The sequence below is a fragment of the Drosophila mauritiana genome, chromosome 2L (assembly GCF_004382145.1).
Source record: "Drosophila mauritiana strain mau12 chromosome 2L, ASM438214v1, whole genome shotgun sequence".
NCBI lineage: Eukaryota > Metazoa > Arthropoda > Insecta > Diptera > Drosophilidae > Drosophila > Drosophila mauritiana.
Genome location: NC_046667.1, coordinates 8,810,644 through 8,825,025, shown reverse-complemented (window position 1 = coordinate 8,825,025; position 14,382 = coordinate 8,810,644). Strand labels below are relative to the sequence as shown.

At 40.1% G+C, this 14,382-nt stretch overlaps 3 protein-coding genes across 3 annotated transcripts; 1 reads left to right on the top strand and 2 right to left on the bottom strand.

Annotated features, from left to right (window-relative positions):
- Nucleotides 1-9,122: 9,122 nt before the first annotated feature.
- LOC117150808 (CCR4-NOT transcription complex subunit 9) lies at nucleotides 9,123-10,385 on the top strand. The gene has a single exon (XM_033317866.1). It carries the CDS (start codon nucleotides 9,306-9,308, stop codon nucleotides 10,197-10,199), a length of 894 nt encoding a protein of 297 aa, XP_033173757.1. The 5' UTR covers nucleotides 9,123-9,305; the 3' UTR covers nucleotides 10,200-10,385.
- On the bottom strand, nucleotides 10,385-11,065 carry LOC117150809. The gene is made up of 3 exons (XM_033317868.1): nucleotides 10,950-11,065; nucleotides 10,710-10,886; nucleotides 10,385-10,646 (listed from the first exon to the last, which is right to left on the bottom strand). Exons 1-3 carry the CDS (start codon nucleotides 11,005-11,007, stop codon nucleotides 10,429-10,431), a joined length of 453 nt encoding a protein of 150 aa, XP_033173759.1. The 5' UTR covers nucleotides 11,008-11,065; the 3' UTR covers nucleotides 10,385-10,428.
- An 886-nt stretch (nucleotides 11,066-11,951) lies between these two features.
- LOC117142375 lies at nucleotides 11,952-12,695 on the bottom strand. Its single transcript, XM_033306308.1, has 3 exons — nucleotides 12,558-12,695; nucleotides 12,310-12,495; nucleotides 11,952-12,242 (listed from the first exon to the last, which is right to left on the bottom strand). The coding sequence occupies exons 1-3, from the start codon at nucleotides 12,613-12,615 to the stop codon at nucleotides 12,034-12,036; spliced, it is 453 nt and encodes a 150-aa protein (XP_033162199.1). The 5' UTR covers nucleotides 12,616-12,695; the 3' UTR covers nucleotides 11,952-12,033.
- Between the last annotated feature and the right edge of the window lie 1,687 nt (nucleotides 12,696-14,382).

Genomic DNA, 14,382 nt, shown 5'->3' with positions numbered 1-14,382 from the left:
CAATGGAGTGGAAATGCCCTTGAGCCGTTTGCCATGTTCATGTCGACGTCATTTTCCATGGTATAGTAATTACACTAATCTATATTTCGAGTATCTGTGTGTGTCCCTCTGAGCATGTGAATGTGTGTGGGTGTGTGCGTGTGTGTTTGCCTATGTAAATGCATTTGAAATTGACCCTGGAGACATTTTCGTTGGCCAGAAAATGCATTCCAAAACGCATTCATTGTTTTGTACCCTTGTTGTTTGCTTTTTGTTACTCAGCCTGTTTAATTGTTTGCCAGCTTCAAGTGTTTCTAGCTTGTTGGCAATTTGTCAAGCGGTTTAAAATTTATCGTATGCTTATAGTGGGCAAATTTAAGTGATGGTTTTCGAAAATGCCTCATTAATTGAGTGAAACATGGCGCAGTTGGTAATTTATAGTGTGCTTACATACGGAACAACTAACTAATTTGATTATATCGCCAGTGAAGCCATTCAAAATAAAAGCCACTAACAAAATATTGCCAACGAGGGATCATCAACTTTTTCACTCAGTTGCTCAATCAATTGCTAAACAAATTTTGCTTTTGAAAAATTTCGAAAAACAAATTGAATTAACACAGAAGTGCACAATACAATTTAATTGCACTGGCCAGAGAGTTGGCTGCGTTTGGCTCACTCCGCTGGTCAGGTCTAGTCAATAAAATATGAATTATTTGAAATATTTAAACGTCCCAAATAAATCAAATGCCAACACTCAACACCATCAAAGCCAGAGAAGGCAAAATTTACAAGTATTTTTTCGTGTTGCCGAATTGTGTGTTGCCTGCCACAAAAATTTTCCAACTGAGGATAATATTTTTTTATTTATCAGGAAACAGCAAAAATTTGTGTTGCCGTTGTGGTTGTCTAAATAAATTTTTTATTGACCATGGTTAACGCTCCACTGGCCAATAACCAGAGACAGGCTAAGGGGGCGGGAAGTGGGCGTGGAAAAGGCAAAAACCACTGGAGAATGCCAAATTGTGGGGCTTTCCAGGGAGAACTGCGGGGAGGTGCGAAGGAGTGCTCAAAGTTCTGGCTTCCCACACAAACGCCTCAAAGCATGCCACAAGTTATTTCACAGCCCAGCTCACTCACACAACAGGCATTCAAGTGTGTGCGTGGCTGAGTCTGTGTGTGTGATTGTGTTTGTGTGTGTTTGTGTGTGTTGTGTGCGAACGAATAAATGTATGAATGAATGAATGAAATGCTCAAATTACACATGTTATACAATTGTTGGCAGAAAATATGATTATGCTCCGGGGGAAAAAGGCCAGCAAAATCCCGAGCACGCTCAACAAAATTTTGAAATGTCTAAACGTGGGTTTTGTGTGCCTTCTTGGAGGTGTTAATCTGGAAAATGGAGAACGACTCTATTTTAATACCCTTCTGACATATACAGCTTACTACATTCGGTACATAAATATTAAATGTAAAATTTCACAAAAGAGAAAAACCAAACCAAACACGTAGTGATTAAGTTATAGTGTCATAAATAGTTTCGTCTTTTTTGTTCCTAGGACATTCGGCATTCGCTCATCTCTTTAACAATCACATTCCATAAATTCATAACACGTCTCCCAGTTACCTTATTTCGCCTAGCTATCGACTGTTCGTTCGGATTTTATCCTTCTTGACTGGCTTTTATTCTGGCATTTTACGTGTCTCATGTGCGCTCATTTTCAACTTTAAAGCAGACGAAGGTTCGAGACAGAGGGCTGGTTGAAAATGAAATGAAATTAATATGAGGTTTGACTTAACGCCTCATAAATCATTGTCCAATTTTCAGACGACAACGATACGGGGACAGGGGACACTGGACTCGGAACTCGGGATTCAGGATTCGTAACTCTGAACCAGAGTGCCGGAGAAAATACGGGCCATCCTGCGGTGGCATCGCTGTCCTGCTGACGTTGTAACACAAACACACTTAAAATGATTGAAATATATGTAGAGTCGCACACATATATGCGTAACATGGCACGACATTGCCTCATATATAGTACACATCCCGACTATATATTGGCTGGCTAGCGTCCTAGACGGGCGAAGACTGAAGACTTCCTCATTACACGCTTGTCACGTGCACATTTAACGTTCCGTTGCACACACACATCCACATAATTATACGCACACACAGGCAGGACCAACACCAACACCAAGGCATGACAGTCATTCATATTAATATTGTTGGTCAAAAAAAAAAATAACAAGAAAAAACAAGGACACGCAGAAACGACTCTTTAGACGCTAGAATGTCAGTCTTGCATACCAATTTTAACATTTTAAAGGTCTCCTTAAAAGTTACAATTTAAAATACCTCATATTTATAACGCTTTTTGTAACATTGTGCACATTTATGAAATATCAATATATTTCTTAAAATCTAGATAGTTTTAACCAGTTTCAATAACAAACTATTTAAATTTAGAAGCTTAAGCTGCTCGGCCAATAAAACTAAACTCAAGTCTCTGTGAACAACTTTTCGCCATGGAAAAACAAACTGTTAAAAAGAAAAGCCAAGCAGACCATATCAAGTTCTAGTTAAGTTAGTCCAAATTTTCATTCCCACAACTGCTGGGATATGTAAATTTATCCTGTGGACAAACTGAAGAGAACAATATACAGCAGTATAAGCAATGCATGGCAAGTGTTTTTCAATTTGCTTTGCAAATTATGCAGCAAAGTGGGAACTCGAAAATGAAAGTTCCCAACCCATGAGCGAAGATATTGTTAAAGCTTAAGATTTAAGCCAAACGAAAAATTATACACAAACACACCCTCCGAAATGGACCTTATCAAATTTTCAGTTTGCAGATTTAATTTCATTCCCAATTTCTGCACTATTTCGAATTGCAGCCGCCAACATGTTCATGTGTAATTTAATGCCAACTAAACAGACCCAGATCCGAGCCGGGTCATTAAGCTTGGACTTGAAACGCTGACCACATGGACGGCAACCACATGACGCCGTCGCCCCACTCAGCTAAATATCCACATCCAGGCATCCACATTCGAGATAATTAAACATGCTGCGCACGTGCAGCGGCTGCTTTCAACATTTTATGCTCAAGCAAAAATGAAATAAAATGTTTGGGACCCTGCGGGGGAAGCCCAGAGGATTGGGGCATACGAGTAGAAGGGTGGGGACTCATGTCTGGCTCTGTGTTCCACAAATTGAACCGCAAGTAGACGGAGCAACTGCTGACCAACAACAGCAACAATTTTATATATATTAATTAAAAGGAATTTTACGCGCTAATGAAATAAAATGTGAAAGTGTGCGAAGGGAAGTTTATTAAGGATATGTGTGTGGAAGTCTGTTGGCTGGCGCATATGCAATGAAAAAGAATTCCACAATTTAATTTGGCAAGAAATTATTGCACACAAAAAGAGATGCACGTTACACATACGCCCCGTGGAACACGTAATTTTAACGCAATCTGAAGATCCAAAGGAGCGTAGTCCTTGCGGCGTCCCGGCAGTTCCAACAGCAGTTGCCGAGGAACTGAAGGAGTGTTAAGCTGGCTAAAACAGTTCGGCTGGAACACTGCAACAAGTTGCATGTGAAACAGGTTTGATCGAACCACTGTTAAAGTGGGCGGTATCTGCAAATGTTATCGATACTGTTAACGTAATGATGTGTGGCCATTGGTAATTGAATATGTGCGGAGTTCAGGGCAGAAAAAATTAATGGCAGACCCACAAACACTCACTCATCTTTCGATGCAGCTTCCCATTCATTATAATTAAGGAAATAATTTTATTTTTGTATTTGGCGATGCATTTGGACAGCTACCTAAAAGCAATCCGAGCTCCCATTCGCAAACACTCTCATTCAAGCCATATCCCTTTCCATCTGCCTTCGATTGCTGACCCATATCCTGCGGTTCTCTCAACATTGTCTGACAAATATTGTGACAGCTGTCACCGAAAGCGAAAGTGACAGGCCACTGACCCGCACTTCCGGTTTGCTGTGGACTTTCCTGCTTCCCGTCTCCCTGCACAACTGTACCTCGATTCGCGCAGGGATTCACGTTGACGCATCTTTATAATTGAAAATTAATAGTCGCTAGTTGCTTGTTTATGCATTCTCCGGCGACCAACAGCCTCTTTTTCTGGCTTGCATTTCGCTGGTATCCATTCCGCATTTTCGGTGGCCATGATGGAATGATGGGTGTGGGTAGCAACCATGGCCATTCCCGGAGAGTGGACACGCGTTCAGGCAAACAATACCAATTACCAGGCGCGTAACGGTGCGGCACTGGATATGTGCCAGGTTGGAGGATATGAGGATATGAGAGCCCATACGTGTGTGTGAGCACTTCCTGGCTGCCCTCACATATTCATATAGATATATATGCATGTGGGTGAGCGGGGCGTATGGGTGTGTCAGCCATGGCCAATGCAGATGTCTGCTTGTGTTTGTTTTTTGCTGTTTGTTCGTTTAACTGACATTCGTCCAGTGTTATTCCTCCCCCCACCGCTTCACCACTTTTTGGGTTTTTTGTTTGGAGTCACTGCCTGACCGAGAAGCCATTGTACAATTTTAATTGGCGTTTCAGTTATTGAAATGTTGCACCCAGATCGATTTATATATGCCCTATGCATCGCAGTATGGCGAAAAAGTTAAAAGGACAACGTAATAAAATCGCATAATCTTCAATAAAATTAACATTCTGTAGCAATATTTTTTTATATTTTCCAGTCAAATATCCTAGAAGATGCTCTTTATTTATTAGTAAATTCTATATGAAATGAAACGGGTTTTTATAAAAGCATAAAGTAAAATTGCTCAATTAGTAAGGGTATTCATGTTTCACCGTTCAAAAAAAAAAGTGTCCTTCACTGTTTTCCAGGATATTAACAGTCAATAATGTCAGGTTTTTGTCGAACATATGCGGCAGCGATTTTTCATTGTTGCCTCCAATAAAATCTGTTTTTCTCTCAGTCTATCTTAATATTTTAATTTTTCCTGCATTTCACTTTTAATACGGTTAAATGCTGCTAAAGAAAAAACAATAACTTTATGAAGTATCACTTTTACGGGTGCAAGTAATGATTGATTTTCTGCTTCAGCGGTCATTCTGGAGAGCTTGAAACACATTTCCAGCCTAATTGAAATGCAAGAACTGCTCGTTTAAATTAAATTCGTTGGCTTTCTGTATCTGATTTGGTTTATGCTTTTCGATTTTGGTGTTAATATAATATAATATAAGCAGTGTTTTGCTTCAGCGATTGTTTCCTAATAACAAACACCACGCACTCTAATTCCCTGTCCCTGCGAAATCTCTCGGATTTTCTTCCAGAATCTGACAGCTCACGTTGGCGCCTCGCAAGGATTAAGTCATGCTGCTGTCATGCATAAATTCTGCAAGTTGTACAACGAGAAACGACTCGACCTGGGTAGGAAATAGTTCCGAATTTAATGCAGTAGAGGTAATATAAAGTGGGCGATTCAAGTCGAACAGAGAAATAAAAGAAGTTCAGTTCATAAGAGAAGAAAAACTAAATCCTTTATTAATATCAGCAGGAAAATTAATTCAATGGACAGCAAATGAAGTTAGGCCAACCCAATTAGCAATTTATTAAACTGACTTAAGTTATTTACTAATTCGAACGAACTCAAGTGTGAAACAATTTTCTCTGTGACACATCCTTAGCACACACATGATCTGAAAATGATTAGCTTAAACTTGCCTCGGTCCTCACATCATTATTAGCATAATAATAAAGTTGTTGGGTGGACACAAAATCACCAGCATATAAGCCAAATATATTTCTAATTACTTACAAACAAGTCCCAAACCAGAAGGCAGCCCAAAAACGAGGCTAAGCAAAAGTTACATTGGGCAGATAGAAACACCAAGCCATTTGCTAATCTCTCAACAAAACCCCAAATCCAATCCTTTCGCAGCTCGTTAAACTACATCGTACGACAATGTGATAAACGTTTTAGGCAAATATTACAATAATAATTCTCAAACACTTTCGAGGAGTTTTTGGAGCCGAGGCTCTTTAAGCCAGATTTTAAACCAGATTTTGTGCCACTTATTTTGTTGGCATTTTCGTTTATATTTACGAGTTCTTGGTGTTTACACATTGGCCGATTCACATAAATTATGAATTCTCCGAATTTATATGATGTCTATTTGTATATAACCAATTGATAATGTATGTGCGGAAAATTCTAAAAATACCAAACGAATGTGTAAATTTTGTCTACTTGTATTTATTTATTTGTTAAATGCCCATTTTTTCGATTTATGAGCTTGCAGTGTGTTTTGTCCTTGTGCTGATTTTTGGCAACACTTTCGCTGAAAGTGCTCATACTGTTTATGATTGTGGGACTTTTTAATTTAACTTTAGCTTCGATTTGTAACGCGTTTTAAAAAACAATTTTTATGCTGAATTCAATCAGATTGTTAAAACAATTTACTTAGCTGCAATATTTATGCCGACATAATAGAATTTAAATTTCCATCTTAATCATTTGCGTAGGAAAATTAATGGGAAATGTGAATAATTCAAACAGGCCCATTTATTCATTGAAAATTAAATGCTCATGCTATCATGGACATAACGCAAATCATAAAGCAATTCGAAATTTATGCAAAATATTGAATTGCTTATTTGGTCTTTAATATCAAAATGTCAAAATTTAATTCAGATTGCAGCATCATTATTCAAATTGCCTTTCTTTGATTTACATACCAAAAATTCACAAAGCATCAAGCAATACCGCAGACATTTTGCGACAATTTAAAATGATAATACATACATATTTAATTTGCAGCATTTGTTCAGTAAAAACTAAATACAAAGGGAAATTGAAATATCTGTCAGGCATTCCGTGTCGAATTAAAATAATAATTTAATCGCATAGAAAGGTCCAAAACTAACAATGTAAAATTGATAAAAGTGACCAAAGAAGGAGCTGAAAAAAACCAAATTAACCGCGAATTACAAATCAATTTAAATGCACCAAACATTTTTCCAAAAGCCAAACAATGAAACTTCTACTCGTTATTCTATTTCGCAGAAGGACGAAAACTTTTAATTCAATTCCTGTCTCAGGCATGTCAATGAGTTTGTCTTTGCGGTGTGAGACAAGTTTCGGGCCTCTTTTGGCCTCTCGAATGCAACATTTTCGGTAGTCGCGAAGAATGGAAATTTGTTTGGTAAATTAAAAGTACTTTAAGTGCAAGTCAAGATCCCAGCTTCCCCCAACTAATACCACGTCCTTTGCTCCCCCGTCTCATCTGTGGCATTATGTATTCTTTTTTAAAACATGCAAAATCACGTCTATGCATCTTAATAACTTTTCGTGCTCGTGCAAACAATGCGAACGTGAAAGTTGAATAGGTTTGGCTTAGTTATCAGAGGGTTCCCGTCTTCGTTTTCGCAGGAGGAAATTTTCTGAGGTCGCGGGCAGGTTGCTCCATGGTCTCTCAATGCATAAATCAAATGTACATATTGTAGTTGAAGCTAAACTTAATTTAGTTTCCGGGAGTTCCCAACAAGTTTCGGATATCGAGGGTGAATTTGGAGCCCAGATAGGGGGAAAGTAAGAATATTCCTGCGGATGTGCGGATGTTTGATTTTTGAATCTAGTAGTTTCATTCAAGTAGTTTGTATTCAAGTATTTAAGACTATTACAGTTATTGGTTGAGGCAAGAAAGATAAGAATTGTATTATAAGTGTTGACTTTCCATTGTTAACAACTATAATTTCTTAGTGGCAAACCTTTTAATAAGCATATCTCGGGGGAACAATAACTTCTTAAATCTGCTTGCCCATAGTACAACTATAGTATTGAATAGCTAGTCCCTAAACCAGCTGGCAAAGCCATGACCATAGCCATAACTTTGTTTAGCAAACACATCCATCCATTCCCATTCCGAGGCACACATGAAACAATTGAATCGAAAAGAAACCAATCAGTCAACAGGGGTATTCCTCACGTAACCCACCGAGGGCTGCAAAAAACCAGCCAAAAAAAAAGTAACAATACAAAAATTAATTGATGACGTGCACACACACACACACACACACACACATGAGCACTCACACAGCCACACAGGTGACGCACCAACACTAATTGGCAGCAGGAACAACGTGAACCACATATGCATGTATGCGAGCATATAGCCTGGAAGTCGATTTGATAACCGTGCACGATATGATGGGCGGCATGGATCCCTTCCGCTTTGGTTATGAAACATCCGAAAGGGGACGCTGTAACGGGATTTTGGAGGCGGCTCGGTGCAGGGGTGGGGCGTGAACACGGCCAAATCGATGCAGACATAGACGAGCAACAATCAATCAATTAAATGCCTGAATGCAGCTCCAAACAAACCGAGCCACGATAACCATGACATGACCCACCGGATAATGTACGGCATGCAAAAGTGAGGTTGACTTTTAGGCAGCCGGCAACACTATTAAAGATTTATTCTTGTTTCTCGGCTCGTTCGAAACTCCGACTTTCTCTGGGATAGTTTGCCAATTTATGCGACGGACTGAAATTTTTAGAGCTCCATGGATGTCTCATGCAACAAACGGAATTGGAATGTAGCACGATGTGGCAAAGAACACCATTTCTGTTAGGCATCTCTATATTGGCAAGTGATTCCAGAAATGGACAACTATTGCAAGCATCTGTTTAATGGGTAAAGTGCGAGATAAAATAGATGTAAATTTTAAAGGCAAATATTTGTGTGTGCCAGAATGCTTCTTGATTTATTGTATTTGTCAATACGAATTCATTAATTCCAAAACTGGTGTCTAAAAGTACTTATGGTCATTTATGGCTTATCGGACTTCCATCAGCTGCACAATTAGTCTGGCCATTTCAGAGAGCTACGCTAAGCTATGTGAAACTTAATAGAATCATAAATTTTAATCATCTACCGATTAATACTTGTAAAATATAGAGAAAACGTGAACGTCTGGAAATTCCAAGATGCCAATCTAATCAATGGTGATAAGAAACAAAATACTAGGAGAAATTCGAAATATAAATTATCTATTAATTTATGGTATTTACGCGTTGCCCGGCACTGGCCACATTGTTCGGCCACGTTTTCTCTCTCCTTTTTAGCTTGAAGCTAATATCGATAACCACAATCGACGCCAAATCGAATGCACGTTTTCGCAGGCTCCGTTTTCAAGCACATTCTCTCCCGAGCTAAGTTCATTTCAATCGTCCGGCGAAATTCCAGAGCCAGGTCTTTACAAGCTACCAGATCCTTGCAAGCTAACGCGGAAAAACCAACTTTGCGATGAGTGAGGAACCAATTCCGGTAATGAGCCCCCAGCGGCAGGCCGAGCGGGAGAAGTTGTACCAGTTGATCATCGAGCTGGCCTATCCTGCCACGCGGGAGGTCGCTCTGCTGGAGCTGAGCAAGAAGAACGATCCGGACCTGGCCCCCATGCTGTGGAACAGCTTCGGGACCAGCTACACCCTGCTGCAGGAGGTCGTCAACGTATACCCTTTTATATCGAATCCAATATTGAATGCCAACCAGTCGAACCGCGTGTGCTACGCCCTGACGTTGCTGCAGTGCGTCGCCGCGCACCCGGGTACTCGCCCGGCCTTCCTGCGGGGCCAGATACCGGTGTACGTGTACCCCTTCATCTCGACCACGTTCAAGAGCAAGCCCTTCGTGCAGCTGCGCCTGAACAGTCTGGGCGTGATTGGTGCTCTGGCCGAGACCGACGACACGGAGGCCATCAGCTTTTTGCTGACCTCCGAGGTCGTGCCTCTCTGCCTGAGCAACATGCTCAAGGGATCGAAGCTGACCAAGTCTGCGGCCATCTTAATCCTTGAGAAGATACTGCTCAATAAGACGGGTCTAACGTACATCTGCGAGACCCACGATCGCTTCTCGCGGGTGGCCATCACCCTGGGCAAAATGACCATCCGAATGATGAAATATCCATGGTTCCGGGTGCTGAAGCATGTGGTGCGCTGCTATCTACTACTTACGGAAAATGAGCTCGCTCGCAGTGCACTGCGGGTGTGTCTGCCCGATCAGCTGCGTGACGGCACCTTTTCGTCGGCCATGCAACACGACACGTGCACCAAGCAGTGGCTGAAGACGCTGCTCAAGAACCTGGAGCCAAGGGCTCCTGCTGTTATGCTGCAGGTCGTCGAGTCGCCACAGGGCTCCTAGAGAGCGGAAGCACCAGCACCAACAACTTTCCTTATTCCGCCGTCCATGCAAGCGCCATCGATGAGTGATCCCCACTCCCAGTTAACTGCTAGACCGAATATACATGGCCTGCATTAAATATAACTACATAATCTACAAATGAAATTGCTTATACTCAGATTGACGGTACAATAAAAAATATCAAATATAAAATATCATAGCTCCTAGCTCATTTTTATTAAATTTCACACTAGGCATACATCTTGACCAGCAAGAGACCCAGAACGCTGGCCGCGATGGCGATATTGCTGCTGCTCATCTTTCCGGCCGGATTCTTGTTGCACTTGTTGCCCGAACAGGTGAGACACCATGTCTTATTGTAGTGAGCATAGTTCGGCTTAAGGGCTAAGCTGCAGGCTCCAACACTTGGATGCACGCAGCCATGGAGCTGATGGACGACATCGTTATCTGGCGACCGGAAAGTAGTTAATAAATGTATATAGCCCGCTTCTGTGGTACCACGCTACTCACTGTAGTTGTACTTCAGAGCCAGGCAATCGAATCGCGTGCTGGTTAGATTGCGAACATTCTGATGATAGACACCCAGGTAGTGACTAGTCTCATTCGCAGCCGCATTCGTGCAGGTGACTTTCTTGGGACTCTTGCAGTCCTTTGGCGTTACGCAGGTGTAACACACCAGGGAATCAGCTATGATCCATGTTAAATACAGTCAGTTGAACTCGAATTTCACATTTTACGCAATCGACTCACCGATTTGCACACACACAAAGGCCACAAGTACGCTGACTATTAAAGCTTTCCTATACATTTTGGTTTAAATATTAATACTTTACACTTAATTGTAGTACAACTTAGCAAGACGTCGATTCGCTTTAAACTGAACTCTTTTTAAATGTCAAGAACTCTTTTATAAGGCGATTCTCTTCAGATTCTGCACAGTACTCAATTCTTTGAGATAAGCTTGTATGTATAATGGTATATTTTTGTTAAGCTAATCTAATCTTATCGTTTACAGGCTCATAAACTTATCAAAAAGTTTCAATGGAGAAGCATTAAGGGTTTCCCCTTTCGAAACTCATTCAGTTTAAGAAACATTCCTGTATTCCTACTCTCATTTAAACATATTTCATATCAAAGAATTTCCCTACTTTAACAGAATAACAAACATTTCTTAATCCTCAAGCAACGTATATACATAGATATATATATTTAAGCGTTCATTCTTTTAAATTTTATTTGTGAAATTCGTGGACCTAGCCCACCGTTTCAAGTATTAGTCACAACCTGGCAATCTCACACCTGAGCGGCTTTAATAAAGAGCTGTTATCTTAGTCCCACCAAATCTATACGCAATAAAAGATAAGTCCGTTGCGTACAATTGGTAGCTATTGGGAAGGGGAAGTTTTTACCTAATTAACTTGAAGAGTTGATTGGCAACTATTAATATTTTAGGGTCAAAGATTATTTAAATTTTTATTTTCTAGAATAAATGCAATGGTTGCATTATAGTCAATTTTATTTAGTTTTTTTCTTGTAGAAAAAATACTTTCATTTATAAATACGATAGTAGTTTTGTTTTTTAATAAACTTTATAAGCAAATATATATTAATGCGTACCCATAAAACTCCTTAAAAAAACCTTCAGCGACATATGCTTTACTAGATGAGCCAGGTTATAGTGCGGAAATGAAAATCAATGTTGGATTTTCCTGTAGAAAATCTTACGCATTTTTATGATAAGATCCCATTGTTCGTTATCTTAAGTGATTTTATTTTTAATTGAAATAAATATTGTACAATCGAAAGTTAGTTGAAATACTGCAGATCATAAAGTTTAGCTTAGAACCTTGGCCAAAAGCACGGCAATGGCGGATCCCACGATTGTATAGACACTGCTGCTGTAGGTTCCAGCTGGATTGCAGTAGTCGGTGCCGCACTGGACGCACTTCCTGCTCCATCCACTCACGGTGTTGGTCAGGGCAAGATTGCAGACATTTGTCTCGTTGAAGACGCAGCCCAGGAACTCAAAGGTGTGAGTGTAGTCTGATAGGGGTAACATTAATTAGTTAGGATGCCTCCTTTCAACAGCGAAAATCAGGAAAAAACATACTTGCTGCATGGTAGTAAGTGAGATTGGCACAGGAAAAACTCAGACTGCCATTGACGGTGGGCACATTACTATGGTATCCTTCCAGAAAATTCTTATTGGCATTGGCCGTCGAATTGGAGCAAGTTTCGGAGGAGGGACTTTTGCATCCAGACGGCGAGGTGCACTTGTTGCAGCTCAGTGAGTTGGCTAATATATAAAAATATTCCATTAGCAAGGATTCAACTTTGTGGTCAACATTTTCTTCTCACCGAACGGCACTGCCACAAAGGCCACAAGCACCACACAGAAAACTATTTTCTTCCACATTTCGATAGGTTAAAATTATTCTTAATTATTATAAACGCAACTCTTCGTAAGGCGACCTCAAGCGAAACTGAATCATGTGTAGCCGATAGCTGCTCAATTTGTAGTCCAACATTTTACCTCAATAAAAGCGGCTTTTATGTCGGCTATAAAGATTAGATTATGTTATCACTAGGCTCCGCAAACCCACTTTGAGTCAGGAATTGTTGACTAAAACCCAATACGGGGATTTCTGCTGATGAAGTGCATTTTCAGGTGAGTGTATGTGTGCTTCTTTAGCGGATACCTGTTGTGAACTAAATTCCAATGCGATAACTAAAACCAAAATGGGAACAGAACTCTTCCCAAGTTTTATATGCTTTTCCGCATGAGTCTATGAAAAGTGACATCATTATGCAAGTATTGCCAATTTATAGGTGCCATACGATGGCTTATTGTCTAACATCCTGATTATTAGCTGATAATATTTCTATAAATGATAACCGCCTGGTTTATAACAAGTTTTATATGTGAGACTAAACAAAGCTATAAAACACAGATACTATATGTATATGTCTCAAAATATATTTTTTAGTATTATTGCTATTATGTAAGGAATTGTCTGAAGTCGATATGAATTAATGACGATGAGTAATATGCTTCAACCCAGATAAGAAACCCTAAATGTACATAATAAATGAATTTGAAATAAAAAGCTGATAGTTTTGTAAAAGTTATGATTGTAAACATAATATTTAAAGTTTCTACCTAAAAAACAAAAGGTGATTCGTATATATTCGGCTATGACATCAGGATGAAGTAACAAATAAATAAAATGTTCATTTAGTTTAGAATGTAAGAAAGCACATAGCTTAGCCGCCAAGTAACCTCACGATAAACCACAAAAAATGATTCCATTCTATTTTTTGTTGCTCAAGCCAAGGGATAATTTCAACAATACTGGAAGAGGACTCGCCGTAGGTGGAATTGAAAATCATACATCACAATCGTGGCCATTGCCCCGGACATGTCACGAATAGCTAAGCAGCTATAACAACAAGGATGCTAAGCCGCTGTCAAGGATGCGTAGGAGAATATAACAAATGATAGGACCAATGACTGACTTTGCATTGCATTGGGAAGGAGCACTCCAATTTGGCCAGAACGAAAGAAAAAAACAAAAAAACAAAGGATCGCCTGCGGTCGAGATTTAAAAAGTACGTGTATCCGAGTGTCCAAACAGGTAAACAACAGAATTACAATATGCTTTCTTAAAAATTAAAAAGGAAAAAAGCAGCAGACAACAAGCAGCAGCGAGCTCTTTCCGACAGGACAATAAGCAAGGATAAGCATCGAAATGATGATGATGATGACGATGATGGCGGTGGTGCTAAGAGCTGGCAAGACAAATACAAGCACAAACATAGATACAGATACGCGACAGGCGACAACGATAGCAAAAGTCGAGGAGTCTGACAGATACATTTTAGTCCTGTTGCGGCTCCTGTTTGTCTACTTTTTCCGCTTTTTGTTCCTGCCCTTTTTGTCCCGATTCGCGCAGGTCCTGGCCACATTTCCGCTTGCACATTGCACTCGTATTCCGGTCACGTATCCTTTTTAATCCTGACAAGAATATTATTTCCATAAAAAACATACACACACTCACAGGAAGAGCGACTTGCGGCAACATCCCGGCAGATCAAGCATACGCCGCGTTGGCCACCTAACTGAGTCGTAGACATAGACAACCCGCAACGGCCCTAGAGCAGATGTATTTAATCTTTCGAATGT